General features: G+C 42.6%; 2 protein-coding genes across 2 annotated transcripts in view; one reads left to right on the top strand and one right to left on the bottom strand.

Annotated features, from left to right (window-relative positions):
- The first annotated feature begins 1,828 nt into the window (after window positions 1-1,828).
- On the top strand, window positions 1,829-7,285 carry GPHB5 (glycoprotein hormone subunit beta 5). Its single transcript, XM_010976668.3, has 2 exons — window positions 1,829-3,360; window positions 6,079-7,285. The coding sequence occupies exons 1-2, from the start codon at window positions 3,157-3,159 to the stop codon at window positions 6,265-6,267; spliced, it is 393 nt and encodes a 130-aa protein (XP_010974970.1). The 5' UTR covers window positions 1,829-3,156; the 3' UTR covers window positions 6,268-7,285.
- Window positions 7,286-18,246: 10,961 nt separating this feature from the next.
- RHOJ (ras homolog family member J) overlaps window positions 18,247-27,504 on the bottom strand; it is a 76,960-nt gene continuing 67,702 nt past the window's right edge. Inside the window, exon 5 of the mRNA XM_010976669.3 lies at window positions 18,247-20,345. Within this exon, the coding sequence (XP_010974971.1) occupies window positions 20,199-20,345 (147 nt within the window). The 3' untranslated portion in view covers window positions 18,247-20,198. The remainder of the gene's footprint in view (window positions 20,346-27,504) is intronic.

Below are 27,504 nucleotides of genomic sequence, written 5' to 3'. Positions count from 1 at the left end.
ACAATGGGAATGGAAGGGAAGATGGCAGATACAGACCAAGGGGCCAAGATGTTCTGTAGGTCTCAGGGCCTTAAGGAGCCTTGGAAGTCACACAGTGACTTCTCACTGCCTATAGAGAGGCAGGTGGCATGGCACAGAGAAGGACTGCAAAGACGTGGCCTCCGTTCTCCACCCCCCTTTCCTATGCTCATGATGAAGTTAATGGACCACTGCCCTCTGCACTGGGAATGGACTCAGAGGCCTTTCTTAGCACAGTGTTCTCTGTGGCACCTTCCAGTTGACTGCAGTTGTCTGCAGGGATGAGACAAATCTATCTGCATCCTCAGTGTCGTCAAAGGCTTTGGAGGCAGGTAGATTACAAAATAACTGAGCCTCCATTTCCCCCAGTGGAAAAAGGAGAAACTAATCTTTGATTTACAGAAGTGTTGTAAGATTTAAAAATAACATAGGCAAGAGCACAGCAGATTCCACAGCCTGGTACACAGTCGGTGCTCGGGGACTGTGAGTTGTCACTCTTGTGAAGTTAATGCTGATGAGGAGTAGGTGTGATGCCACAGCTCTGCACTGTCAGGAAGCTGGGGATTGTGAAAGCAAGGGACTCTTGGCCTCCCTTTGTTGTCTTTATCTTGTGACATTGCAGACACAAGTATGTATGTTTCAGGTCTCATCTCAAAGGCTTGAACAGTCTCAGGTCAGGACAGCAGCTCGCCACTGGTTGGCTAGCTCTTGGCCCGGCAAGTTAGGAAGATCACGCCAGGTAAGCAGTCTGAACACATAGTAGCCCAGGTCTGGTTGTGCTACTCATAGGCTGGAGGGCTGAAGAAAGTCCTTTATTCCAAGCCTCCTTCAATTTCTATAACATACATATAATAATCTGACTCCAGAGATCGATATGTTGATGGTATCATGATGGATTCACTTAGAGTTGTTATATGTTTTGAAAAACATCAAACCCTTAATGAGTAGCACGTTTATTTAAAGAACACGTTTCTTTGCAGAAAATAGAAATGTTTTAACGTTTTTATTTAGTAACATTTATTTATTTAATGTGCATCTTCAATGTCTTGGGCTATGTCATTATTTGTTATGATATGTAAATTCCTAAAGGCAAGCATGAAGTCTGCTTCATTTATTTTTTAGAGCACCCAGAATAATGCCGTGAACAATGAGGTTTTCAATCCATTTGTGTGCTACAGTTGCAGACTGGAATGTTAACTGTGTCTCAAACTCATAAAGAATGCTATTTCATTCTTACTTTAGACTTTTAAGATGCAGAAATCGAATAAAACATTTCCATTAGAACAGCATTGACTGTTCTTACATACAGCACAAATGTACACTTATCGGTTTATTTTAATTTTTAAAGTATCAATACTAATTGACTTTCTGTTACAAAAGCCTGCCCAATGGAGAAATTGTGGAAAATACTGAAAACTACATAGAAGAAATAAGAAGTCATCTTTAATTCCCATGCTGGAAGATAATCACTTTGAACATCTTAATATTTTTTTCCTGTATGATTTGAAAGTGTTGTTGATACGATTTAATCCTTAACTAATTTAAAGAGATTCACAATGTTCCTTCTCACTGTGATTTCCATCCTTTCAGTTAGTGATCCCATGTTCTTTCCAGGAAGAATTATTGCTTTGTTATTTTTCAATGTATTGAAGTGTGTTCTGAGTTAAGGGAAAGAGTTCACCGTGAGCCGCTGGTGACTGCCTCCTGTTTCGAAGGAAACTCGTGGTTACCACAAAGGAAAATCTAATCCATCTTGCCCCAGTGCACTTGTTCTCCCGGAGCCAGGTGAACTACCTTTGACTCTTTCCCTAGGATTATGTCACCCACCAAAGGTAACTTTCTGTTTCAGTAGTTGATGTTAAGAAACAAAACAACACCCTTTAAGTTAATCACCTTTGGAAAATAGAGGATGGCTTTATATCCCAAGGCTTTGATGTGTTTAGCGGTTCCTGTAATGCTCTGCCTCCCTTTTGTTTTGATTGACAAGGCCTTTCCTATATATTTGAGCAATCAAGGAGCCCAGTTACAGAGGGTAGAAGCATTTACCCAGAGCAAAGTCACTCATTGTGACTTTCTGAAATCTTGGGTGCAAGTTTCTGCTTTAAAAGAAGTTAGCTTCAGCAAAATCAGGTAAGTGCCTCTCCATACTGCCTGAGAGTAAGTCCAGAGAGTCTTGCTAAGGTGATAGATCAAAAGTAGGAACTAAGAGATCAGTTTGGAAATAAGTAACTTTGCAGCCCGTGTTATGTAATGATGAATTGGGGGAGGGGTCCTATAAATGCAGTGTCCACCCTCGTTTCAACATGCAGTATGTTCTTCCTGGTGGGCCAAGCGTGAAAGGAGTGATTCTGGCTCCTGAAAAAGCATAGGAAATGATCAAGACCCAGAGAGGACTGACTTGGCAGTAGATTGGGGTTATGTTTTAAATACCTCTGGTGCTGTCCATCATTTGGACTTAATGTCAATCACAACGAGGAGCCTGTTACAGCAGAGGCACAGAACAGAGGGAATTTGTAGCAGGTAGGACACATTTTATGAATGGTCACCAAGTCAGGGGCCAGGTTTCATATCTTCCACATATCCATGTATTGTGGTGGGTTGAGTTAGTAACAGTATGTACAGGACATACAATTACTGTTTATCTACCCCTCCCCATTCCCCATCCATGACACTGGAAATATAATTTTGAGCAAAGCATGTACCATAGCATCCAATACCTTGGATCTGAATAAAAATAATTTGTGTGTATTCATGTATCATGTTAGGCTATGCATTCCTTTTGGTGTTACTCATATTTTGTGTTCATTTTGAAGAGACCATTGGAACATATTTCTTTAACACTCAAGTCCAGTCCAGCGTAAGGATGGGCTTGGGATGCTGTAATGAAAAGCCTGAGGATGCCCTTAGAGGGCTGGTTGTTTAGTGAGCTCCATGGGTCCATGGAAACCATCCTGGAGCCACTTGGAACTTCGGGCATCTTTGTTGGAGTCTGTAAGCATTTACAATTTCTTGGCTCATTTCTGCTGAAGTGGGAAAAGCAATGTCCTTTTGATAGTGACTGACACCTGCAGGCAGCCTCGTGGAGGCAGCCAGATCTGTTAATAAGTCCTCTTTCTTTTCCCTTTCTGGAGGAACAGCATGAGGCTGGCACACCTATTCCTTGGCCCCGTGGCCCTCCTCCTCCTGGCTGGCTGCGGCTGTGTCCTCAGCACCTCCAGCGAGAATCTGCGTACTTTTGTGGGCTGTGCAGTGAGGGAGTTCACTTTCCTGGCCAAGAAGCCGGGCTGCCGGGGTCTTCGGATCACCACGGATGCCTGCTGGGGCCGCTGTGAAACCTGGGAGGTGAGTCCCAAGAGAGGGCAATGGCTTCTGGGCCAGATACTTGGCCTGATTCTTAAGTATTCACTTCTTAATGAAACGAGACAGAGCTGGGGTATCTACCCTTTCCTGTGGATTAAAAATAATCAGACAAACAAAAAACAATGACATGGCATCATCCAAAAGAAACATGATGTTGCTCTTCTCACAAAGCATTGATCAAGTTGATCATTTGATTTACCCAGTGTCTATTTGGGAATCATCTCTGGGAGATCAAGATATGCTGTTATTCTACCCATTTTACAGATGCTATGGAAGAACTCAAGGGGGTGGCTGACTGCAAAGTCACGTAGGGAGTTAGTGGGAAGTTCGGAATAAATTCTTGGTTCAAACTTGTCGCCAAAACCCTTCTCCCTATTCCTCCACCTGTGAAAAAGCCAAGAGAGGCCCTAAGCTGAAGAGCAGGTGAGGGCAGGTCTTCAGCCTCCCCAACAAGCCCTGCTTTCTTCCCTCCCCCTGGGGGTAACTCCTGGGGACCCTCAGGGATTATCACTAATAGATCCATTAAGGCCCTTCAAATGCAATTATATCCAGTCTTTTTAGAGACAGTGCATTTAAAATGGGATAAAAAATCTCCAACTAAGTTAGAATCCTCTTGGACTGAGATGAGGAGGTGTTTGAGGGGTGAGCTCTTAAGCACTTATGTTTGATAACTCAAAAGGGGAGTATGTCTGAAAATAAGGACACGCATGATGGCAAAGTGAAGCTAGGACTGTGGCTGGAAATCGCCTTTGCTCATGGCCAGGGTTCGTGGTTGCCAGAATTAGCAAAAATCCAAACCAAACCAAACCAACCAGGATGCCAGTTACATTTGAATGTCAGATAACCTTTCCTGGAGGGGGAGGATGTGTGTATAAGTGTGAACCATGCAATATTTGGGACATACTTATACTAAAAAAAAAAAGGTTGTTTATTTGAAATTCAAATTTTATTGGGCATCCTGTATTTTATCTGGCGGTGCTGTCTGGGGTCCCAGACTACTGAGGGTAAGAAGACACAAAGACAACTGAGCAAGGGGACAATGTTACCTGAGAAGTAGGAGGAAGCAGTTGATACTGAATTCAGCTGCTCTACATGGTCCTTGTCAGAGGCAAAACCATTATTTCTGTGATATTTATGTAAGAGCTTCACCCTGGGCCTCCATTAAACATACTTCATTTGCCCAGGACAAGTGAGGACGCTGTCCTCTACAAGCTTGTGAGTTGTTATTTTGATGATTAATTCCTTACTCTTATTAGAACTCTGATAGGAACACGGGATTACCTTTACTGAACACTTACTTGGCCCTAGGCAGGTAGGTATTTTGTTTCACAGATGAGGAGACTGAGGATTCAAGAAGTTAAATGGATTTTCTAAGGTCTGCAGCGAGTGGCAGGACAGGGATTCCAGCTCAGCAGGTCTGACTGCAGGGTTTGAGATTTTAACTATGAATTTGCTGATTTCCTGATCTAGATGCTTTATTGATCGACATTATCCTTGAATTCATGATTTATAAAAGGTGGAGGAAGGAAGTGAGGCCTTCAATGATCAGAACTAGCACACAGGGCATTCAGGAACCTGCCTTGCTCTGTTTTCTTTCATTGATTCAACAAACATGGTTGAGACCCTCCAGGGTGCCAGGTATGACGCTAGGTAGTCAAGGCACAGCCATGAGTAAAATGGGCAGAAATTCCTGTTCTAATGGAGCTTGCCCTCCAGAGTGGGAGAAACGCAGCACACATGTCACATGGTACTGACAGGTCCTGTGGAGAAAAATAAAGCAGGAAGAGGGAGAGAAAGTGGCAGGGTGTGTGTGTGTGTGTGTGGGGTTGTTGCAGCTTTAAAAAGGGCGTTGAGGAAAGGCTTTCCTGAGAGGGTGATGTTTGAACAAAAACCTAAAGTTGGAGAAAGAGTGAATCACAAGACAGAAGAACATTCTGGGCAGGGGGGATAGCAAAGGCAGAGATCCTGGAGTGGCACTGTTCCTGGTGGGTCTGAGGAACCATCAGGAGACTGTTGTGGCTGGAGCAGAATGAGGAAGCCAGCAAGATGGGCTCATCAGAGACATGTCACAAGGTGAAGACCCAGGGAGGGTGATGTTGGGTCTTGAGGGTGATTGTAAGGTCTTTGGGTTTTGCTCTGAGTGAGGTGAGAAATCACAGGGGATTTGAGTAGAGGACAGATTGGATCTGACTTACATTTTAAAAGGATCACTTGAAGCTACCCTGTCATAAATAGACCATAGAGAGTAAGAGTAGAAATGGAGAGGGTGGGGAGGGAATAGCTCAAATGGTAGAGCATGTGCTTAGCAGGCATGAGGTCCTGGGTTCCATCCCCAGTACCTCCATTTAAATAAATAAATAAACCTAATTACCTCCTTCTCCCAAAAATAGTTTAAAAAAGTTTTTTTAAAGTAGAAGTGAAGAGACCAACTAGAAGATTTTTGCAATGACTAAGATTATTCATTTGCTAAATATTTATTTAGCACCTACTCTGTGCCATGGGTTCTTCTGGGAGTTCAAGATAAGCTGGTGAACAAAAATTAGCCCCCTGCTTTCAGGAATTTGCCTTCTCCTGGGAGGAAATTGATTAACAAGTAAAGAAATGAATAAGAAGCTCATTTCGGATAGTGATACATGATCAAGACCATGAAACAGGATGGTCTGTTCTAATGGGTTTTCTGTTTTCTACCTGTGGGGACAGAAGCCCATTCTGGAGCCCCCGTACATCGAAGCCCATCACAGCGTCTGCACCTACAATGAGACCAAACATGTGACCGTCAAGCTGCCCAACTGTGCCCCCGGGGTCGACCCCTTCTACACCTACCCCGTGGCTGTCCGCTGTGACTGCGGGGCCTGCTCCACGGCCACCACGGAGTGTGAGACCATCTGAAGCTGGTGTGACCTGCAGAACATGGCTGGCAGCCTTGAGCCTCACGGACCCACCTGTCCGGGCAGCACAAGCAGCTCTATCCCCTGGACTGAAGGACTGTTCAATTTGGACCACACCTGTGGAGGAGGTGACCCGTCTCCCTTACACCCAGCTCAGGCACAAAACCCAGAGGCAGCAAGTGTATGCTGAAACCGCAGAACAATATTTGTGCCGTCACTAAAATAATTTCTCTGGTCCACACACTGCAAATTAATTTTTCTTTACCTTGAATCTCAGAACACAATTCACGTAGCACCATCCTCCTCCAATTTGAATTTATAATCAGCCAAGGTTTTAAATGCATTGGGCCTAATTAGGAAATGGGGTTAGAAAGTCTTTAAGTTCTCATGTCTTATTTAATGACTGGTCTCCAACTAGATTTATGATCAAAGTGCCAGGAATTAATAAAACCAATGCTTTAGTCCTCATGCCCTCAAAGAAAATCCAATTGCAAGCTCCCTTGGAGAAAATACTCTCTTCTTTTAACTGAGCAATTATCTACAGAAGAAATAGCCCCGGCTCAGATTAAAAAAGGGAGGGCAATAGTAGCTCAAATTGAAAGGTGTCTGGAGTTGGGTGATTTTTTTCCCCCAAGCAAAATTTTGAAAGTCCCTTTAAGAGCCTTAATAAAGAGGCCCTTTGGTGATTAAGAAAAAAAAAACCTCAGAAAAAGTATGTAATCAGAGCGATTATTTGAGCTTCAAGCAAAAATGATTGATTACAAATATTCTTTCCCATTTAGCATATTTTGAATTTAAATTGTAATTTTTTAAACTTAAAATTTGTACGTGTTTGTAGGGGTAAGACTGCACTGCTGACTTAGAGGAAAAAGTCTGTGATCGCCTAGCTCTTGTCCTCGCTGAAATCTTACAGCAGCTGATTCTCTGTGACCTTTAAAAAAAAAAACACTCTGCTATGCAAGTGTTTTTAATTCTGACATTTTTGGGGTTGAAGTTAACTTCGTTCCTTTTTCACACTATGCCAGGAAACTCTGTAATAATGCCAATAAAGCATGCCCTCTGCCTTTTGAATTCATGAAAACTTTCAAAAGCATCTTTTCTGTCTTTAATATACTTGGAATAATGGTAACAGTCACACTGAAAATGAACTACAAGGTTATTTTTATTTGCATATTAATTTAGGATGTCATGTTTAGTAAGGGACACAGACAGATGACTGGGTACCAGGAGTCCCAAAAGTGGCCCCATCTGTATGTATACCCCTGGTGTATCATAACTGGGAGCCAGGAGTCCTCCTTGAGTGAGGAGTCAGTGTGTCTCCATGGAAACAGTAAAGCAAATGTTGGGATTGATGGTCAAGGACTGGGATGCTGAGGTGGACATCCAGGAACAGAGGGCAGGAGCAAAATCCACCCACCCTTCAGTGCAGATCTATTGGAAGGCAAGAAAGTCACTCTAACGTGAGAAGTGGTTGAATGCCTGGGGTCTCTACTAGGGTGGAGAGTGGTGATTAGGGATAAGACTGGAAGGCACCACTCAAGTGTTTTCAACCCATCCCTGAGGACTTCCCTCAGAACTCTCTGGGAGAAAGAGCTGCTTCTTAAAAAACTTAGGGGAAGAAGCAGAAGCAGTAAGGTCTTGCCAGAATTTGAGAAAAGATGACTGTAGCTTCAGTAAGGGTCCTGGCAGGAAACCAATGATACACCGCAATGGACTGCTGAGAACTAAATGAAGAGACTATTTATAAACGTGAGGACAGAGTTAAGGAAGCCAACAAGGGGGCAGTGAAACACGTCTAATCATTGTTTAGAAGCAATGGCCACCTAGGCTGAAGGACCAAGAAGAGGAAGTGATTATCAGAACCCGAAGAGAACTGGAGGAGAGGAACGCCTGCCAGCGGCTGTGGCTGTCCGTGGGAGGGTGCAGCTGTTACCAATTTGAGGCCTGGGAGGGCGAGAGGTGGGGAGGCCAATAGTCCAGCCTCACTGTCTTCCATGCCCTGATCTGCTGAAGCAAATGGGGAGGCGGGGAGGAAGGGAGCCCATTGGTTCAGCTCATAAGTGTTGGCCACCTAGGAAGCAGGCTGAAGCGGGTGGAGAGTGGATCTAAGGGGGCTAATGGAAAAAATCCCCCACAGGTATCCTTTGGGAACCTTAGTTGGAATGCACAGGCAGTAACGGCTGTGAGAGTGGTAAGGTGGAGGAGCATGGTGATTACTGAGACTCCGCTTACACAGATGCAGGATGGGATCCACGTGGAGAGGGCTGGGCTGGCTAATGCAATATCGACAACATTTGAGAAGTGTGGGAACAATGGTGATGGTCAGGACTGTGGGATCAATTGGTTGTTAAGTGCAATCAGAGCACCCAGCGCTTGGTATGAAAGCCACGTTTGAAGAGATTCTCTCCTGGAGCTGGAGGGCAGACTGTGCTGAGAATCAGCCTCAGATCTCATCAGAAGAGCGGCTGAACCAGGCAGTATCCACCACCCTGGCGGTCTCTGGTGCTTAAGGCAAGGCCCTCACAGGGAGGGAGCAGGACACGCAACCTGCAGTGGGGACAATACTTGGGTGAGCGGGAGGTCCCCTTGCCCAAGGGGCCGGCTCCTCCCTGCCAGAGGAGATCAGCTGCCTGTGCTTGGAGACCAGGCTGTGGCCCCGGCCCAGGAGGCTGCTTTACTTGGTGATGCATGCCCTCCTTAAACACCGCCTGCAGCCCTCATTTATTCTATGTGAATAATTAGGGGCAAGTCTCAGGACGACTTGGCTGGGGAAGAACTTTCCTTGTGATGGGAAGAATGAGGTTTTCCAATGAAGAAGCCACAGGACTTGGTTAATGCAGACAGGGATCAGGGGAATGTGCTTAGGAGTAGATCTTGAGGGTGTCAGAGTAGGAATGAGGGGGGCAGGTGGCAGAATATACGACTGGGTACGGAGAGCTTATTGGGGCCACCTTCCCATGACCCTGATGTAACATCCTCGCAAGGGCACCTGGATCTGGTTTCAGTGTGCTTGGGGGAAATAGTGGTTTACATCACTGAAGAGAAGATGCCAGAACTGTCCTGGCAGAATATTTGAGGACAAAGGCTCAGAGAGCGGGGCCTGGTGTGCCCACATGGAGAGTTCAGTGGACACTCCCTTCATTAAAGCAATGAGGAATGGATGAGTGAGGGGCTTCTTCATCACAGAAAAGCCCGATAGTGGGTGTCCTTTGTAGACTGGGGTTGAGGGCGGGAGAAAATGCCGTGGACCAGGCTTGCTGGTGTCAGCAGAGGTGAGAGGGGTCTGGACCAGCAGAGACCAGGTGGTGACATAGCTGTAAGGGGCAAGGTGAACGTGGCTGCTGTAACACACAGCAAAGCTGTAAAGGCAATTGGTGGGCTCTAATCGGCAGGATCCGTGGTGCCGGCTGCTAGTCCACGGTGTTCCTAGTCCTTGGTACTTCAAAAACTTCTACAGTAAGTATTTATTATAATGAGAAAAATTATTAATGAAAAAGAGGAAAATGTCTCTGTCGGTGCTAAACCTGAATCTTTTTCAAATCTCTCTTCCCTCTTCCTGTCTCCCTCTCTCCCATTCTCTTTTCCTTCCTCCCCTCCACAAATATTTATTAACTCTAACTTTGCACAAGGCACTGTGTTTGCAAAGTGAATTTATAAATATTGCTACCATGCTTGGATTTCTTACTATAAGCAGGACCCTTTATATTCTTTGTAATTCTTGTGTCAACCACGTTCGTAGGCATTGTTATTGCCATTTATTACCGTTTTACAGATGATGCCATCGAAGCTCAGAGAATTCAAGTCACTTGCCAGAAATCAGAGAACTGATTGACAGCATGTGCCAGGCTTCTCTGACCCAGAGCCAAATTCTTGCCCCGGAACACGATGGCTTTTTGGAGTGTTCCTCCCAAGTCATTCCTGCTTGGAGAAGTCTTTGAGTTTATTGCTGTCAGATGGTCTCTTGCATTGATTAGCAGGTCTATGGTCTCTCCTGGAGGTGGCTCAGTGCAAGCTTGGGTTGTTTTCTGGAGATTGCAATCTTTCTCTAGTTTCCTCTCTAACCTCTAGCAAGATAATGCTTTGCCACAGCTCAATTCAAATCTTATAACAGGAGTGACTGAGGGAGAAAAGGAGAAGAGCCTCAAACGGAAATTCAAAGAGACTGCAGCAGAGATGAAGGTTGTATTCTCTCAACTCATCTCCCAGGCAATGTGAACACTGGGTGCAGAGGGACGGTAGTCCAGCGCCTTTTGGGGACGCTCTAGATAAAACTCTCAGCAACTCCTTACTCTTGGAAATATATTTATTTTACAATTAACAAAAGGTAAGCAGAAGGGGGAATTTTCTGGATTCATGCTTTCCTCCTTCCAAAGGTTAGGAAATGAATCAGCCACCAGAAAAGCACCAAAGCCTGCTGCAGTGACCCAATTAACTTTTCAAATTAATGAGATTTTTAATGTCATACAAAGCATTTCTGAGATAATAAATGAACTGTTTATCTAATTGAAAAGACTGTGGCATTGAGAAAAAAAATTTGCATGTCATACAGTTTTCCAAGAGTACTGATAATCTTTTTCACGCCGGAGACATCTTTGGAAAAATAATATACACCTTATCCTTTCTGGTTTTCTTCAAAATATTAAAGCAAATTATTAAGGAATTTTTAAGTGATTCTTTAGCAAATTTGGAAAATTTTTATTTTCTGTTGAAAATTTCTACTAGAGAAATAGCTTACTGGGTTAGAAGAATTTTGGTCCTTATTGGCAAGATGAGTCGTCTAGCATTTCTCTTACAATGATCTCCTTTTGTTTCCATGAATGGGGTTGGCTGGAATTGTGTACAGGGAGGTGTAAAAGACTCAGGGGCTGGTTGTTGCGATCCTGGAGTATCGGAAGAGGGTGCTAAAGATCTCTGAGGAGGTGATGTCTAACAACAGGAAGAAGAAAGCGGGAGAGGATGAGAAAAGGAGCAGGCGCACAGCACTGTGACTGGTAGCGGAGCAGAGACTTGTTCTGGCGTTAAGGCATTTGGAGGGATTATTCTGTTCTCTTTTCCAGGCCCTCGTTATCAGGAGTAAAGTAAACATATCCTAAGCTGTTTGGCTTTGTTTTTGCCTCTAAGTTCGTCTGGCTGTACAATTTCTTTAGCATACTGAATAACTGGGTTAAAAAAATAAAAAGGCTTCCTGATACACAAAATTGCTTACATGTTTTGACCTTGATTGTGGGCCATTGGTGCTTCTGGAAACTCATTCGAACCCCAAATACAACCACTCCCAAACACACACACACAGAAATAATCTTCCCCAAAAGAGAAAAAAACATTTTGCTTTAACAAAGAATATCAATATTACCAGGTAGTGAGTGGGTAGTGATAGAGCGCATGCTTGGCATGCACGAGGTCCTGGGTTCAATTCCCAGTACCTCCATTAAAAAAACAGTTAAAAAAATATAAATCAATATTACCAAGATGAGAATGCTAATTTTCTTTTGGTGATGTTGAAGAGAGGATAACCAGCAAGGAATGAATGTAAATATCCCTGAGTCACAAATAATATTGTACACCTTAAAATCACTTGAAAGAGCATTTATTCACTTAAAATAGATTCTGTATAGACACAATAAAGGATATTGATGAATTATTAATGGTCATTATCTCGAGGAAGTATGCATGCAGAATTAAGCAATTAAAACAGAAATTTAATCCTCTTAGTTTGCAAATTCTTTCCACATGAAATACATGAACAGATCACACTTTCCAGGCCTTACTCTGTTGCTTGTGCAGATATTAGCAAGACAACTGCGACATGGAGAGGTACACCCTCAAAGGAGAGTGGTCTAAACTTCTAGGTGGTTCTCAAACTCCATCTTCCATTATCTTCTAGGCATCTGCATATCAAAATTAAACTATTTGGGTGGGGCACCAATTTTACTGAGCAGATTTAAGACATCCAGCATTTTAAACTATGTTGGAAATGTCTTTATTTATTTCCTAAAATTGAACTATAGTCAGTTACAATGTGTCAATTTCTGGTGTACAGTGTAATGTTTCAGTCATACATATACATACATATAATTTCTTTCATATTCTTGGAAATATCTGTAAGAGGAAGATTTTGCTCATCTTGTGTCTCTTTCTTGAGCAAACTCAGGAAGCTAATGCTGAAACATCTCCCCATGGAGACATGAACACTAATGTTAATGAGAAAGTCTGATGGAAATCAGCAGCAAATTTCAGCATTAACAAAATCTGAGCCACCTTCAGGACAAATCTGAGAGGAACAAATGTACTGTAAGTTCGCCTATACGGGTCTGTCCACGCAAGCTGCAGACCAGTGGAGGAGCAGAAGCAAGTGGGCTCTGACCAGGGGGCTTCTCTTCCTCGGCATGTGATTATTTTAATGTGCTTAATTCAGTAGAGGACTTTCCAATTTCCCGGACTGGGGTTTTGTTTTACTGTTGAAGTAGAGGGGCTGGGAATCAAGCATTTAAAAATGATAAGTAAATGGCTTTTTAAAGAGAGATTGATCAGAGTGTTTTTCCACGTGTTGAAAACATCAACTTTTATTTTCCATAACTGGGCAGACCAGTTGGTCTACTGAAGCACTCTACCCTTCCATAGACCATTGCACTATTGCAGTGATGCTGATTGGGAGACTGATGGTGCCACGTTTTTGCCCTATTAGTTTAAAAAGAAACTCACTTATTTTACATTGTCTTCTCTTTTGGCAGGGGGAGGTAATTGGTTTTTTTTTAAAAATTTTAATTTATTTACTTTATTTTTGTTTAAATGGAGCTACTGGGGATTGAACCCAGGACCTCGTGAAGCTAAACACTCACTCTTCCACTGAGCTATACCCTCCCCTGCCATTAGTTTTTTATGAAGAAGACAAAATAGACTTAATTTTGTGATCTGGGGAAGGAAGTGAGTGGGTGGGGGTGCAGGGCTGTAGGAGGCTGTGCTGTCCCTGGGGTAAGAAGCACTTTTTGGCAGCTCACACCAGTGGTTATGAGCAAGGAGTCAGTGATTCATTTGCAATAATGAAAATCATCTTTGGTAAGACTCTGTTTTGGGATTTGACTTAAACTCTTCCAAGAATGCAGGCTGCTTTGGGTAGCCAAGCTGCTACGGATGGAAAAGACGTCCCAGTTTAACACTGTCCCCGATTTAAGGGTACCTTGGGACACAAGTGGGCTCTTGCAGCCTTGAATGTGAAGAAGCACCTGAGTGACAGTGTGACAGCAGCCTGCTGCAGGAGGCGGGGTTGACCTCGGAGGAGAAGGTGGTCCTTTAGTGACGGTACCCGCACAGTAACATCAAGTTCTTATTCTGGGATGGGATCATTGATATCCTAGCCAGAAAACTAGTAGGTCACTGGTAGGCATAAGGGAAATAGTAGTCCTTGTCCTCTTTATTTGTTTGAAAGTAATTATGATTTGCCTTCTCAACTTTTTCAGCAACAGTGGAATTTGAATAAGATGATAGGCTTCAGCGTGTGTGTGTGTGTGTGCACATGTGTGTACAATTTTTAATTTTTCAAGGGCTCTTGTACACAAGGTGGGGTGTGGGTGTGGAGAACAAAGCATGGTCCCTTGTGATGTTTAGTAGAAACATGTTGACTAAGTGACTACAACTCTGGCCTGTGCTCAGGGCAATAAAGATGCAAATCTGTGGAATACCCTTTTTAGAGGACAAGTTGTTTGTGGTCAGTCTTTATTCTGTCACCTAGGGCACTGTCTAGAGTCTCGTCTTAAGCAATGAAGAATGAAGCTTCACCAAGAGTTATGCCTCAGAAATCTGTTTCATCTTCGTTTTATAGGTTTATAACTTTAAGTGATATAAACCTTTATTTCTTTATGGAAAATAATTTTGGAGGGTATTTTTTTCTCTCCCTTATAAACACCAGAAAGATTTTCAGAAAAGGAGCACTGTAGAGTTACCAGCTCTTCCAAATCAGATGCTGCTTTTTCTGTTTTTGATTCTAAAATATGCTTTCTCTTTTATGGCAGCTGGGAAGCCCAGGATGAACAGGAGAAAGGACTTCTGAGTCTTTATTCATTCAGTAAATGTGAACAACTCAAACATTAGCCTAAGGAATACCCAGAAGGTAGTATCAGACAGGCGAAGCCGATGGTTTCATCATTTGGCAGCTATGTGTTTGGGTGTTAAGACTGACAATAAATTTCGTTGTCTCATAGATCAGTATTCTAAAGTTTTAACGTGCACACAAATCACCTGGGGGTCTCATTAAAATGCAGATTTGGATTCAGTAGGTCTGGCCGGGGCCTGGGATTCTATAGTCCTAACTAGCTCTCAGGGAGTGTCCATCCTGTTGGTCCCCAGACCACACTTTGAGGAGCAAATTTCCCATTCTAACAGAGGCCTGGGCAAAGCAGTTTTCTTGACTGGCTGATGGAGACCCCCTCAGATAACCCAGAAATGAGAGTAGGAAAAAACACTGTTCAATGAGTTAAAAATTAGAACATGGCACAAAATAAACCACACGGTGAGAGGACATGAAATAACATTCTGTTAATTATGAAAAGTGTACACAGAACGGCCGTTACATCAGAAGCAGACTGTAAGAAAGCCAGCCTGGGAGCAGGCCAGCCATGCCTCCCTTGTCTGTCATCTCTCCGTGGAGGTTACGTGGGGAGGGGTGTGGATCCTTTCCATCGGGATGAAATTCTGCTGAGATGTACTTAAACAGCAATTACTGTTTACTCAGAGCGAAAAACAATTTAAGCTGGGTGGTGAGAAGAATGGAAACCATTCATCTTCCCACCCACAGCTCCTCTAGGAGAAAAAATTCCAGTTGCTCAAAACAATTGATTTAAAAATAGCAGGCGATCGTACTTTTAGGTGTGTGTTTACGAAGTTGCCTCGAACATACCACCCTGCCGGGAGAGTTTCTATTTCTTTCTCCAAAGGATTAACATGAAATGACTGAGGTGAAGTGTGCTACTATGGCTGTTAGGCTGAGAGTCAGCTCTGGGCCTTAGGGACCCTCTCCGCAGATTACCCTGGACATCACATCCCCTAAAACACTGAGCAGATCCTTTTCATCAAAAAGTTAACTGCATATGCTGGAAGGCTTGGAGGACATGGCTGAAAATACAACAAAATGACACCAGCTATAGTATCATGAAGTTTCTGAGTCACTGCAGAACTCAGAACAAAATGACATTACCAGGGTAGAACACGTTTATAACACACACACACACACACACGCACAAAATGACTCTGGATTTTAACATCATATTCCCTAAGGAGAAAAAAAAATAGATTGTGACCAAGATTAATCATGCAGCTTTTACTCTAATTTCCTGTAGTGGAAGTTAAAAGCCAAGAACGGTCACTGAACTTGGATCCCACGGATTCACAGATGAGCCAAACCCTCCTTGACTCATTCCTGTCCTAACCCAGTGATATCTCCAAAGAGCAGGGCCGAGCCTCTGACGCCTGGCAAGCCTCTGCATAGAGCTTCACTCTTTAATTTCCTTTCTGGCCTTTGTTGATGACGGAAGCGCCATGAATTGTAACTTTAACTCATATTTCTGTACTCCATTATTGCTGTTGTGCATTTTAAATGCTATCTTTCTATTCAGAGATACTACACCAAGATGAATAAATATCCTTCACACAAGTAATTGTCTTTCCAGATACCCCAAATCATCCTTTTCAGGATTTAAGTCACATTCATTCTCAAGGAAACTTTCAAAAACAATTTCTTCACTCATATTTCTTGGGACCTTTCCCTTGACTACTTGCTCTGTGTTAGCAGGGAAGGTGTGAGGGCAATGACCTGACCTGCTATTAAAGACCCAAAGACCACTGTCCCTCACTTCACCCAGTTTTAATGAATCAGGAGGTGGAAGTATCGAGGATTATCACACGATTAACCCTGTTGGCTGACTCGCTTGGATGCCCAGAGTCATGGAATGCCCTTCATGTGACAGGTCCTGCTTTCTGCCCTCTGCCTCTAGAGACCAGGCAGAAGTTAGCAATTCTCTGGCAGGACTGTCAGCTACATGTTTTTGCCTTGTGTTTGGTTTTAGTTTTTTCTCCATCCTCTAAATATTTCCTTTTTAAAAGTACCTAACTCTCTTTGCAAGAAACTTGGTCTCCCTGATCTCTCTCTCTCTCTCCTTCTCTGTTTCAGATGGTCCTCGAAACTAAAATATTTTCTTGAGTTTCCTTATTTGTACATGGGCAGCCTACCCAATGACTCCTAAGGGAATAGCTGGTGACCTGTGGTTCTCTCTGTTGAAGAGAATGCACATTTTGTATTCTGGCATCTAAACATAGGGGTGGATTTTAAAATGAAGATGTAAATGGTTAATCACCTCCAGTATGGTGTCAAACATTCCATTAAAGCATAACCTCAGTTTCAAACCTTCTATCACTTTCGTCTTAAGGGTGAGTTCGCCTTTATGAATGCAGTTCTGCCTCTTTAAAGGCTGACCTCAAGTCAGATAGTTCTTGACGACTCTCTACTTTGCGCAGTTATTGCTCATAGGAACTTGCAGTACTAATTATGACATTTTTTCCTGGATTCCAATTTTGGGTTTAACTTTTCAGATTTTCTCCTAAAATTGTGAGTGTAGTTATGAGTGCCTCTTTCCTACCATTTAAATGTTATTTCTTTATTGGTGTTCTGTGAAAGTTGTGTAAGCTTACATCCACTTCATCTATACTTCTCTTGTAGAGTGGAAATCTTCCGAATGGTTCTTTGCATGTCATTCATCAGACATATTGTTCTCGAAGTCTCAGGACTAAATCTCTCCTCCTGTCATATGTGAATGACTTACTTTTTGACATCCCAGTTTAGTGCTTCCTGGTTTAGGGTTGCTGTAGTCATTGCATTCGGTAATTGCTCTTTGAGTATAAATTTTCTTGGCGAGAAAGCAGCCCAGATTTCTACTGTCAACAAGGATCTGACTAGTGTCTTATTCCTTTTGTGTTTTCAAAGGAGTCCATTAATTCTACCAAACAACCAACGATCTGATTAAAAAAAAATCTGTCAAAATAGCTACTTGATTAAGCCATTAGACTGAGATTATATTACACTGTGTATTGTGGATTCCAGGCATATTAGCACACAGGTCAAATTCTTTTCTCTAGGCTATTACTAGTTTGATGGATTATCTTATTTATAGTAGCCCACGTCACACGTTTGAAATGTGGCTAGGATCTATAGGCTAAACAGATGCAGCCTGAGTGATACACCTACAAAACTCCAACTTGATATGTTGATACTGAACAGATTATAGTATGGAGTTGAAGGGCACCAGATGGGAAGCAGAAAAGCTGAGGTCTACCCCAGCTTTGCAGCATTGCATCTGTTTTAACTCATCTGGGCTTGGGTTTTCTCATCTGAACAATGAGGGCATTAGACTATAGCCTCTTCTCTCTCTGAAAAGCTGACTCTACCCTCCAATAGATACTGGTTGCCCCTTCTTGACTTTGGAAGAGAGTGTAGACCTTTAAAATATCCTTGTTGAGATTTCTATGTCTTTTTATCTTTGGTTTCAGAATATAGTTTTTATTCAATCTTTTGGAAGAAAACTTTTTTTTTTTTTTTAGTGAAATGAAGTACCACTGGCCATGAAACAGAGAGTACCTGATTAATTTGGTGGAATGACATTAACTCATTTAGGTTGCTTTGTTCTTCATCATTTTATTCCACTATTAGCTGGTAAGACTGCTAAGAGCCTGTGTGCCACCCAGACACTAACAGTCTCTCTCCAGGTTCTGGTTCCAGGCAAGAGAGTGATCTTCCTACCATGAACAAGCTAATCTCTGCGGCCCACTAGGGAGGTGATGGCCTAGGGTACCATTTGCCTGTTGAGTGCGCACACCTGGAAAATTCTCCTTGGTGGAGGAAATACACTGTTCTCAATTTTTCATCCACATCAATGAGAAGTGAGGAGTGGCTCTTTAGCAAGATGTAACCACGCAATAATGGAACAAAAGCAGCTAACAGCACTTCATTTATTATAGGGCTAAATGCTCATTATTGTTTCTAAAGGATGAATTCATACCCTCTGCAGAGTTACAGTTTATACACGGTTCATTTCCATTTACAAAGAGAGAAAGTCCTTGTTTTCTCTACATGTCAAGCTTTGACTTACAAAACTCCCGTTTTCTTTTAGGTTTGTGTGTGTGTGTGTGTCTAAGAAAATGTTTAGCAACCAGATAGGGAAAAGGGAAATCAAACTTGAAATGTGGAAGAAGGGAAAGCACATTTAAGAAATCCTAAAAAAACAAAACCCAAAAAACTGAGGGGGTGTCATGGAGGGTCTTAACAGAAAAGACCCACGCCATATGCTTTTTTATGTGCTTCCTCTAGGAGCAGAAGGGACTGGAAAGACTGGATTTTTCCAACAGGAGTGTGAATCTGGTAATTCTTAAACTAAAACTGGTGTAATTTCACATGGCAAAGAGGCACTTTGCTTATGCAATTGAAATAAAAAAATTAAGTGCCTACCTGGGTGTGTTCAGGGTAACTGTAAGCAAATAAGACCAATTAGAAACTTTCACAGTCTCTAAGTAAAAGCTAGGCAATAACTCACTCTGCGACACAAAACTCCCTGGATGTTTGGGAAGAGTCACTTCCCCAAGGCCAAAGTCCCTGATCCAGGGAGCACATCAGTTTGGAAGCAGGGGATAGATGGATGCAGAGCTCAGCACCCAGGGATCTAGCCCTGAAATACACATTTGGGACAATGAGGACAGGAAAGAGGGAGAGGCAATATTTTAGTACCAGTAGTACTTGGAAAACATCATTTAAAGAGAACGGGAGCTCCCACGGGGCAAGCCGAGAAGCATTTTCAGTTGAGGCTAGAGGGAAAATAGAGGCACTTTGCTTAACTTCTGGGACCTTCTAAACACTTAGCTTCTTCATGCCCCATGGCCAGGTCCTTCTTGGGAGTCAGGTTACTATTGGGAGTGGGAGAGAGCGTGAAATCAAGAGAGGAAGAGGGCATGCGATGGGGAAGGTAGGGAGCAAGAAAATTCCCTTTGCTGAATAAAGAGTATTTTAAAAGAGAGGCCTACCATTTTCTCTCCCCAATCAATTTGACTGAAAAGCAACAACACTACTTTCTTAAACACAGTTCATCTGTAATTTTCCATGACAATGTAATGTGGGAAAAATAAAGCTACCTATCAATACAGGCATTTCTGGGGCGAATCTTAGGCAAAAATGTGGACCTACAGCAATTCAGCTGGTGTTTTCTTTCAACCAGGCTCAAAAGTCATGGCTCTGTATATTTCCAAAAGTTTCAATGTTTTCTTGTATCTTCTTAGAGTCAGGTATTCAGAGGTACATGTTGGTTCAAATATCTTTGGTAGAAACGTGCTGAAAAGAGAAATTAATACAAAATCCTTTGTCTTTAGGCTAATTCTGTATGGATTTGTAAGGCCTGAGTAAACTGGTAAATTAGTAAATTTCTTAAAATAATACAAATGAATGTAAGACACAGAGTAGAACAGCAGATTCAGGAAAAAGGTTAGTATTGCATTTCCACGGTTTGTAAAAGACATCAAGTAAGGCCGCCAATATGGAACTGAGTTTTGTTTTTAGTTTTCCTGTGATGATTTCCTATCAGCTTCTTATTCTTGGAGGGGGAGATGCCAAATGCAAGGTGGCCTTAGACTTCATTTCCAACATGGTCAGCAGCGGCACTGGCTGAAACCCGGGCTCAGTGTTCTCGTAGAGTGTGCAGCGTGGATACTTCTGGCTGGTTGGCAGGACGGGGCAGTTGGCTGATAGTGTGCTGTGCTCAGGAGGGCTCACAGGGCGGAGGAGCAGGTCTCCGTGTCCGAGACTTCCTCTCTGGTCATGCCCTCCTTTGGGCTGGAGCTTGGTCCCAGAGGTTGGCTGCCCTTCTCACCCTTCGATGGGGTGGAGGCGGGTCTCTAGCCGCCTCAGATAACTGAACAGCAGTTGTGACAGCCGGAGCAGTGTTTCTTCTTCTTCTTGGGGTGGAAGATGGTGAGGATCGCTTCATCAAAAACTGCTTTGAGACCTTTCTGAGTCAGGGCCGAGCATTCCAAGTAGCACTGCGCTCCAATCTTAAACACAAAAGAGAGAGGGACGTGAGAGGGAAAGGAAGAGAGAAAAGCACAGTGGTGTCTGCCGTCTGTCCAGCCAAGTGCTACTGCTGCTTGTCTCACAAACAGCCTGGGGGCTGGTCTTTCCCTTTGCATTTCAGTTTGCATCTGCTATGCTGATGTTTGGCATTTTGACATTTTTTGCTTTCTGATATTAACAGTAAATGGTGGTGGATTGCTTCTGATAAGCAGTAAATTCTGAAAGTGCTCCATAACCATTTATTTCTAAATATAAGAACATAAAAAATGTAAAAATTAAGAGGCTATTCAAAATCAGTGGTACAGTTTAAATATGTTCTGTGAACAACATGATATGTGATGTTTTTAGTACCGTCTCATTTGTATGCAGAACATGTAAATCTGGGACACGTGAAATGGTTTTCCTTCTGTAGGTCGCAGGGCAAAATGTCAAACTGGTTGATAAAGCACCTTGAAAGACAGTGGGTGATATGGTTTCACAGATCATTTTTGATTAAAATGCACTTCTGATAAGGTATCTCTCAGCAAAGTAATGTCTGGTTGATATTCGGTTCTTGACTTACTTTAAAAGGCATATTTTTAGGCAGTTAAAAAAACCCAAAACACATAAAAATAAAAATAATAAAACACATTTATTGACACAGACACCCTCCTTGTCAGTGTAGAGTCTATATGCATTTAAATGATAAAATATTTTGTGCTTGCTTAGGGCTTTACTTCAAAGCTTTTGATGATTTCATACTATGGTATATTTGATAAGCACAAAATCTCAATGAGAAATACAGAAATTCAGGCCAGAACTATAGACTCTCATTAAAAAAAATTACAGGGCAGAGCCGACCATGTTTGGCAGTCAACTTCATGAGATAATTCATGTGAGGGAGACCTGGGATTTTAATTACTCCAAGCTTAGTGAGCTAACAGTTTGACGTGGGCCTTTGAATATTAAGGACATCTGGAGAAATGCTGCTGTTAGATGCTTCACATTATAAGAATCACTTTGAAGAATGAAAGCATATTCCGAAGAGGGTGGCTGGATGGTGAGCTTCTGGAAACCAAGAGCAGATAAAGGACTAAAGTGGGGTGGCAAAGTCACATGCAGTTAAGGCCAGTAGCTTATGTACAGGAGTAGAGCGGGGCTCGTGCCAGACAACAGGGAGAGGTGGAGGCTGCGGTGGACTGTGAGGAGCTTACCCCCTCTAACACTGGCAGTCTACTCGACTTTGGACAGTTGCTGCCATGCAGGAATGTTGGTTCGTTGTGGCCCATCTTTGTATTTTTTAAGAGCACTTGGACATTTGGGTTTTGGTTAATATTTACCAATTTAAAAACACGCTGTGGGCCAAACAAAACACTGATGTGGGATGTCTTTGGCAGCAACCAGCAAGTTTGCAATATGTGGATTAAAGGGATTTTGGTTTAGCTTAGAACAGAGTGAGAACAGCCCCGGAAGGTAAAATGTATTAAGGACATCCAACCAGAAAGTGCAAGATCTAGACCTAGAATCTAAGTCGCTTGGTGTGTCTTCTTTTCCTGGTTCCCTGGCGGAAACTGTGACCCTCATCACTCAACTTTGCAAGAAGCTGGTCAAGCTGACAGTTCATGAAATGAAGTTGTCCACTCCTTTGAAAGTCCAAAGACAAGAAAATTAAGCATGAGGTAAAATCGTTCTGATGAGGTCCAGATACTACGTACTAGTTTGTCCTGTAAATAATGCTTACTGTATGAGCCAAAGAAAAACGCCCAAAGAAAAGATATTAGATATTAAAAACTTATTTTATGGTTAAATTTTGACCATGATTTGGGCTTTGGATTATAAAATGGCTTTTTGATATAACTAAGAACAGTTGGATGCTACAGGGGGATAAACGATAGAGAAATTTGTCCAAATAACATCATGAAATGTCATCTGTTAACGTTTTGGGGTTGCGCTCAGTACTTGATATGAACATGCATGAGAAGCACACTAATCTAATGAAAGTGTCAACTGAATGAGAGCTTGTAAAGTGCTGGCTCTTGTCAGTCATCCTGAAAAAATACCCGGAAAGCGCTATAGGGCTGTTGTCTAGAATACCTCCCCTGTAACGATCACAAACCTCAGTTGATTCTGGAAATTACAGGAGAGCTGGGCTGAGCTGGGCTCACACATGGACTTCTGGGTCTCCTGGTCCTGCAAGATGGGTGAGTGCACGCTCTCTTCCACCCCTCAACTCCCGCCTCCCTTCCTCCCCCTCCCCCCTGCTCCACTGGGGCTGCTGATGGTGTGTCAGGGTTTGTCTTTTGATGCTGCAGGAGGAGTCCAAACTTGTCTTTCCCAATTCAGACATTTCTGAAGGTAATTTAATAGTTGATCAAGGCCTTATTGTGTAACTGGGTTAATACAACATTATTTCATATTGATAGTTCCAGGAAAAGTAGCAAACAGATTTTGTGTGTGATGTGGGAAATACGTGTGAGAAACAGATCCCAGTTATGAAGTGAGTATCGTTAACCATGTATCAAGTGCTTTGAGGGTCAGAGAGAGTTCATCCAGGTCCAGGGAAAAGGCACGGCCGTGGTATACAGATGGCTAAAAAAAATTTGTGCCCTCAAAGATGTGAAATGCAAAACAGTCTCAAGGAAATACAGCCTCTCTTACAGCAGCAGCTTCACCTGCCTTTTGGAGCAAAGTGATGTACACAGTCAAATATTTAGAACCAATCTGTAAGAGCTCAGGATTCGCACATCTTTGTTTAGATACATGTGTTAGCAATCTGGGACGTGTTTTACCAAAATGATTTATTTTTAAGAAAAAAAATAGAGATTGAGAAATGTAAATCGAGAGAACACTTTCCTACTAACTGTATAACAGCTAAACCTTACTGTCTCAAATGCTGGGAAATTTATCAGAGGTGTACAGAATGTAAAAGAGTCCAACAAGAAGAAACTAAAAAAACAAGCAAACACTCACGATGACTAATCAAGGGGAAGAAGCCCCAGTACTTCTTCCAGGCCATCCTTGTGGATGGTGGGACATGTTCTAGAATAAGATAAAGTGGAACTGAAAGAAATAAGGGCAGAGAGGTCTTCCCAGCTGTATATGTGTCCTGAGAGGGCACACAGATTTCCCCAACAACTCTAGCTTGCTGAGCTAGACCTCGTGGTACACTGGCTCATTTAACTGCTATAAAAAATTTTATGAAGTTAAGTCTGTCACCATCCTCCTCTGCAGCTCAGAAAACTGATGTCCAGAGAGGTTAGGTAACCTCCCTAAAACCACACAACTAATAAAACAGCAGAGATTTGAATTTGTCTGCCTCCTGAGCCAGAGTCTTCACTGTTCTGTTGAGCTCTCTCTAGCAAACATGAAGAAATGTGTCTGAAAGAGCAAAACTAATGAACAGGTGGAGATGCTGTTATGGACTGAGTGAGGGTGATCAGAGAAGGGAAGGAAAAATAAGGCAGTTCCTGCAAATGGAGAAAAGAGATGATGGTGGAATAAACAGTATGCTGGCATCTAAAGAAACGACTAATAGCAGAGAAGTTCTTTGTTTCTCATTTAGGTGTTGGGAAAGGTACACGGAGAGACAGGGCAACTTGAGCAAGCAAAGGAAAGCGAACCAAATGGCTTGTGAAGGAAATTCCATCTCAGTGAATCAGCATTATGAACAAATTAATGACAAGGACAAGGGTTTCTAGGCTGGAGGTATTTGCTGCTAATGTTTTTTCAAGAGTTGGTAGAAACTGCGAATTCAAGGGTGGATAATGTGAGTACACTGCTGGAGTGTAGGACATTATGGAGTGGCGGGGATTGTGGCTCACGGAAGGGTATATACCTTATCTAAAAGACTAAAAGTTGGTGAGGAGATGCTGGATAGTGTTGCCAAACTTACTGATTTTTTTTTTAGAAGCCAAAAATGTGTCTATTTACATAAAGTGTCTAGATTGTTCAATATTAGCCACTAAATCACTTTAAAAATACCTGTGTGGATCGATCAAACCATTTGTGAGTGAAATTTGGCCCATTGCTTGCATGTATTGGTCTACTTATTTGAATCCGGTCTCCCCAGTTCTCTAACTTTGTCCACCTTACAAACTTGTCCCTATCCTTCAAACCTGGCTCCAGGAAATTGTCTCTGAGTCCTCCTCCATCACTCTCTCTTCTCTGAATGTCCATCACTCTCTCTTCTCTGCTCCCTCAGTCCTTTGCACATGTGTGTATCGTAGGGTTCAGTTGGCCTGCTTTTGTTTGCCTATCTCTCTCGTCCTCTGGCCTGTGGGCCTCTTGAGGGCAGGCCTGTCTCTCTCACCTGTGTAGCCCAGACCCTAGCGGTGGTGACCGATTTCCAGCGACCACAGGAGAAAGAAGAAACGGCTGGCACACAAAACAAGGCGAGTAATGGTGACTTTTGCAGTCAGGAGGAGGGTATCAAAGATTCCAGTTGATTAACATGACCAAGCGTTGATGACAGGATTTTGGCTGCAATTTTGCTCCTGTAAACCCTGCTAGTGCAGGTTAAAAACCCAGCGGGAAACAGGTGCTAAGTCAAAGAGTTAGAACAGCAATTAAAAAAAAAAAAAAAAAAAAAGGCGCGGGGTGAAAAAGATGGCAAGAGAGGCCAAAAGAAGGCCAAGGACTGAAAGAGGAAAAATGGTCAAGTGTTTTATTAAAAAGTACCTTAGGAAGGTCTGAGCTTAGGAAATCACATCTAGGTTGTATTCAGTGGAACTGGGAAAGAGAATGCATGAAGTATTTTCTTAGAGCTGAAGTGCAGCATAGCACCTGGCACATATGGGGTAGTCAGTCAGTTATTGCCAAATAATTGTGCATGTCCAGCAGCAGTATGGATATTCACAAAGGAGAAAACATGGGAAAAGCAGGCTGAAGATATAAAAAACAGAAAAATGAAAAGAAGAGAGAAGATAAAACAAGTAAAGGGATAACAATAAATATTTATTAAAAACTGATACAAAACATTTATGTAAATGTAGCTGACCTTGGATTGTAAAGAATAACGTAGGATATGAAAATGGCCTTTATAAATAAAATGGCCTTTGAGGTAAGAAAGAGATGATAGATCAAAATGTTTTGGAAATTAAAAGGTATTGAACAAAAGGAATCAGATAGAAAAATGATGAAGCATTGTTACATTGGCGAATCTGAAATCATCAATGATCAGAGAGCTGGAAAAATTATGGTGAACCTCACAGGCAGACTAAATACATGTGGGGTGATCAGCCCCGGATTTGAAATGCAACTCAAAGATCTAGAAAAATGGCAGAATAACCTGCTGCTCCCATCCCGTTGCTTTGGTTTCGTCGTACTGACAACCTCAGATGGCGTCATGGACCATGAAGCAGCAAGATGAACACACAGGAGGGAAAATCCTTGGGTTCTTTTTCTAGCGCTGTGATACATATGTGCAAACAAAATGCCTCACTGGGGGGAAAAAGGAATCAGATAGCAAAAGAATATGAACTTTCAAGGTACTTAAGCTACAGGGAGAACCTACACATTAAAAGATGAGGCTTCAGTCTATAAACAAAGACACTCCAAACCTAAGGGTTCTTTTCAGATTATAGGAGGGACGCAGGAGAGCGTGGTGGTTAAAGCACAGCTTCATATCCTGGCTTTGCCACTTTCCAGTGGTGTGACCTTAGCCTCTCTGAGCCTCAGTTTCCTCTAGGAAACTGGAGGTAATAATATACACACCTCAGGGGTTTGCTGTGAGGATTAATTAAGACGAGGCATGTGAAGCGCTTGGCATGAAGCCCAGCACGCGGCAAACACTCCATTAATACTGACTGTTATTATAAACTACTTGACAGGAAAGTCAGGGAGCAGAGAAACTTAAAGCATCTCTATAATTACATGAATTGTGATGAAACAAGTTAAACTCTTGCTTGGTCTTCTCCCAAACTGGATCTTGTAAGCGCAACATGACTCTCTGTGTATCTGAGAGCAGTTGCTAGGAGAAACTGGCAAAAGGCAGTGAAGTGGTGAACTCAGCCATTGTTCCTAAAATAAGTATGAAATGAGATGGGAGGCTTTGGAACGACTTCTTTTCAGAGGGGGAAAAACAACTTTCCAAGTGAGAAGGCAGTCTAGGAAGTTGACAGGGTGGTGGCAGGAGAGAGGCCAGAAGCCAGGGACACAGAAAAGAAGCTCCTGCAAAAAAAGCTGGCGCTGCGCCTCCGGGACCTTCTTGTCGTAAAAGATGTCCAGCTGGGAATCACACAGAATCATTTATGGAGACATATATTTATGCACCTTTGTGAGAGAATGGAAGCTGAATATTTGAGGAAAAGGTAGAAGAACCTATAGACAGGTACTCATTTTATAGGAGGAAAAAGAAATGGTTGGAGGAGACAGTTGACACTATGGTCAGATGTACGGGGAGCATGTCCATGGAGCTGGCTTAGAGTTTTACTGTATTACTACCAGTTGCGTGAATCACACATGTTCATCTCCCTAAGACTCATCACCTGTAAGAGGAGACCAATGCTCTCTGCTTAAAAGCGTCAGTGTGAGGCTGAAATGAGACAGAACTTTTAAAGCGCTTAGGCCAGTTTTAAAGGGTGACCTCTAACTTTGTCCAGAGCACACACTTTGCAGGATTAGTTATTGTAGAAAGGGAAAGAGACATTTCTGAACCCTCCGGTGGAGGTTGACGGGTTTGTGACTACATCACTGAGGAAGTGGATGCAGGTAACGGAAATATGATTAGAAACCTCCCCTTGCATCCAGTACCTGATCCTTTCATGTCCACTTTTAGGTCTACTTTTGTACACATCTTGGTGATAAATGGGAGACAAAGATTCGGTCCAAATCGTTTCCCAGCCAAATCACTATTCGCGTTAAACTCTCAAGAATGAAGAAAGGTCTGTGGAAACAGTTCCAGCTGTGAGCAAGTTGCTATTATCTGTCGAATAGCCACTTGGAATCTTCAGCTAGTTACCTTTTGGGCTATGTTATTCTTCTAGATGCTTATGTGACATAACCCAGCCTCTGTAAGTGGATATTCATCATAGGGTGAGAAATGCTGACTATAACCCTGCCAGATGCAAATCTAAGTTTCTCCCAGGAAAATCACCTGCCTTTTACAGAGTCATATAAATGAGTTACACCAATAATAAGCAGCGAGGTTTACAAATATATATC

Source organism: Camelus dromedarius, chromosome 5, assembly GCF_036321535.1.
Source record: "Camelus dromedarius isolate mCamDro1 chromosome 5, mCamDro1.pat, whole genome shotgun sequence".
Lineage (NCBI taxonomy): Eukaryota > Metazoa > Chordata > Mammalia > Artiodactyla > Camelidae > Camelus > Camelus dromedarius.
The sequence above is the reverse complement of the archived record's forward strand: the minus strand, read 5'-3'. Positions and strand labels throughout refer to the sequence as shown.

Excerpts from the sequence above, each read along its gene's own strand:
- GPHB5 (XM_010976668.3), top strand. The coding sequence starts at position 3,157 with ATGAGGCTGGCACACCTATTCCTTGGCCCCGTGGCCCTCCTCCTCCTG. Across the intron at positions 3,361-6,078 it reads GCCGCTGTGAAACCTGGGAG|AAGCCCATTCTGGAGCCCCC; the intron begins GTGAGTCCCAAG and ends CTGTGGGGACAG.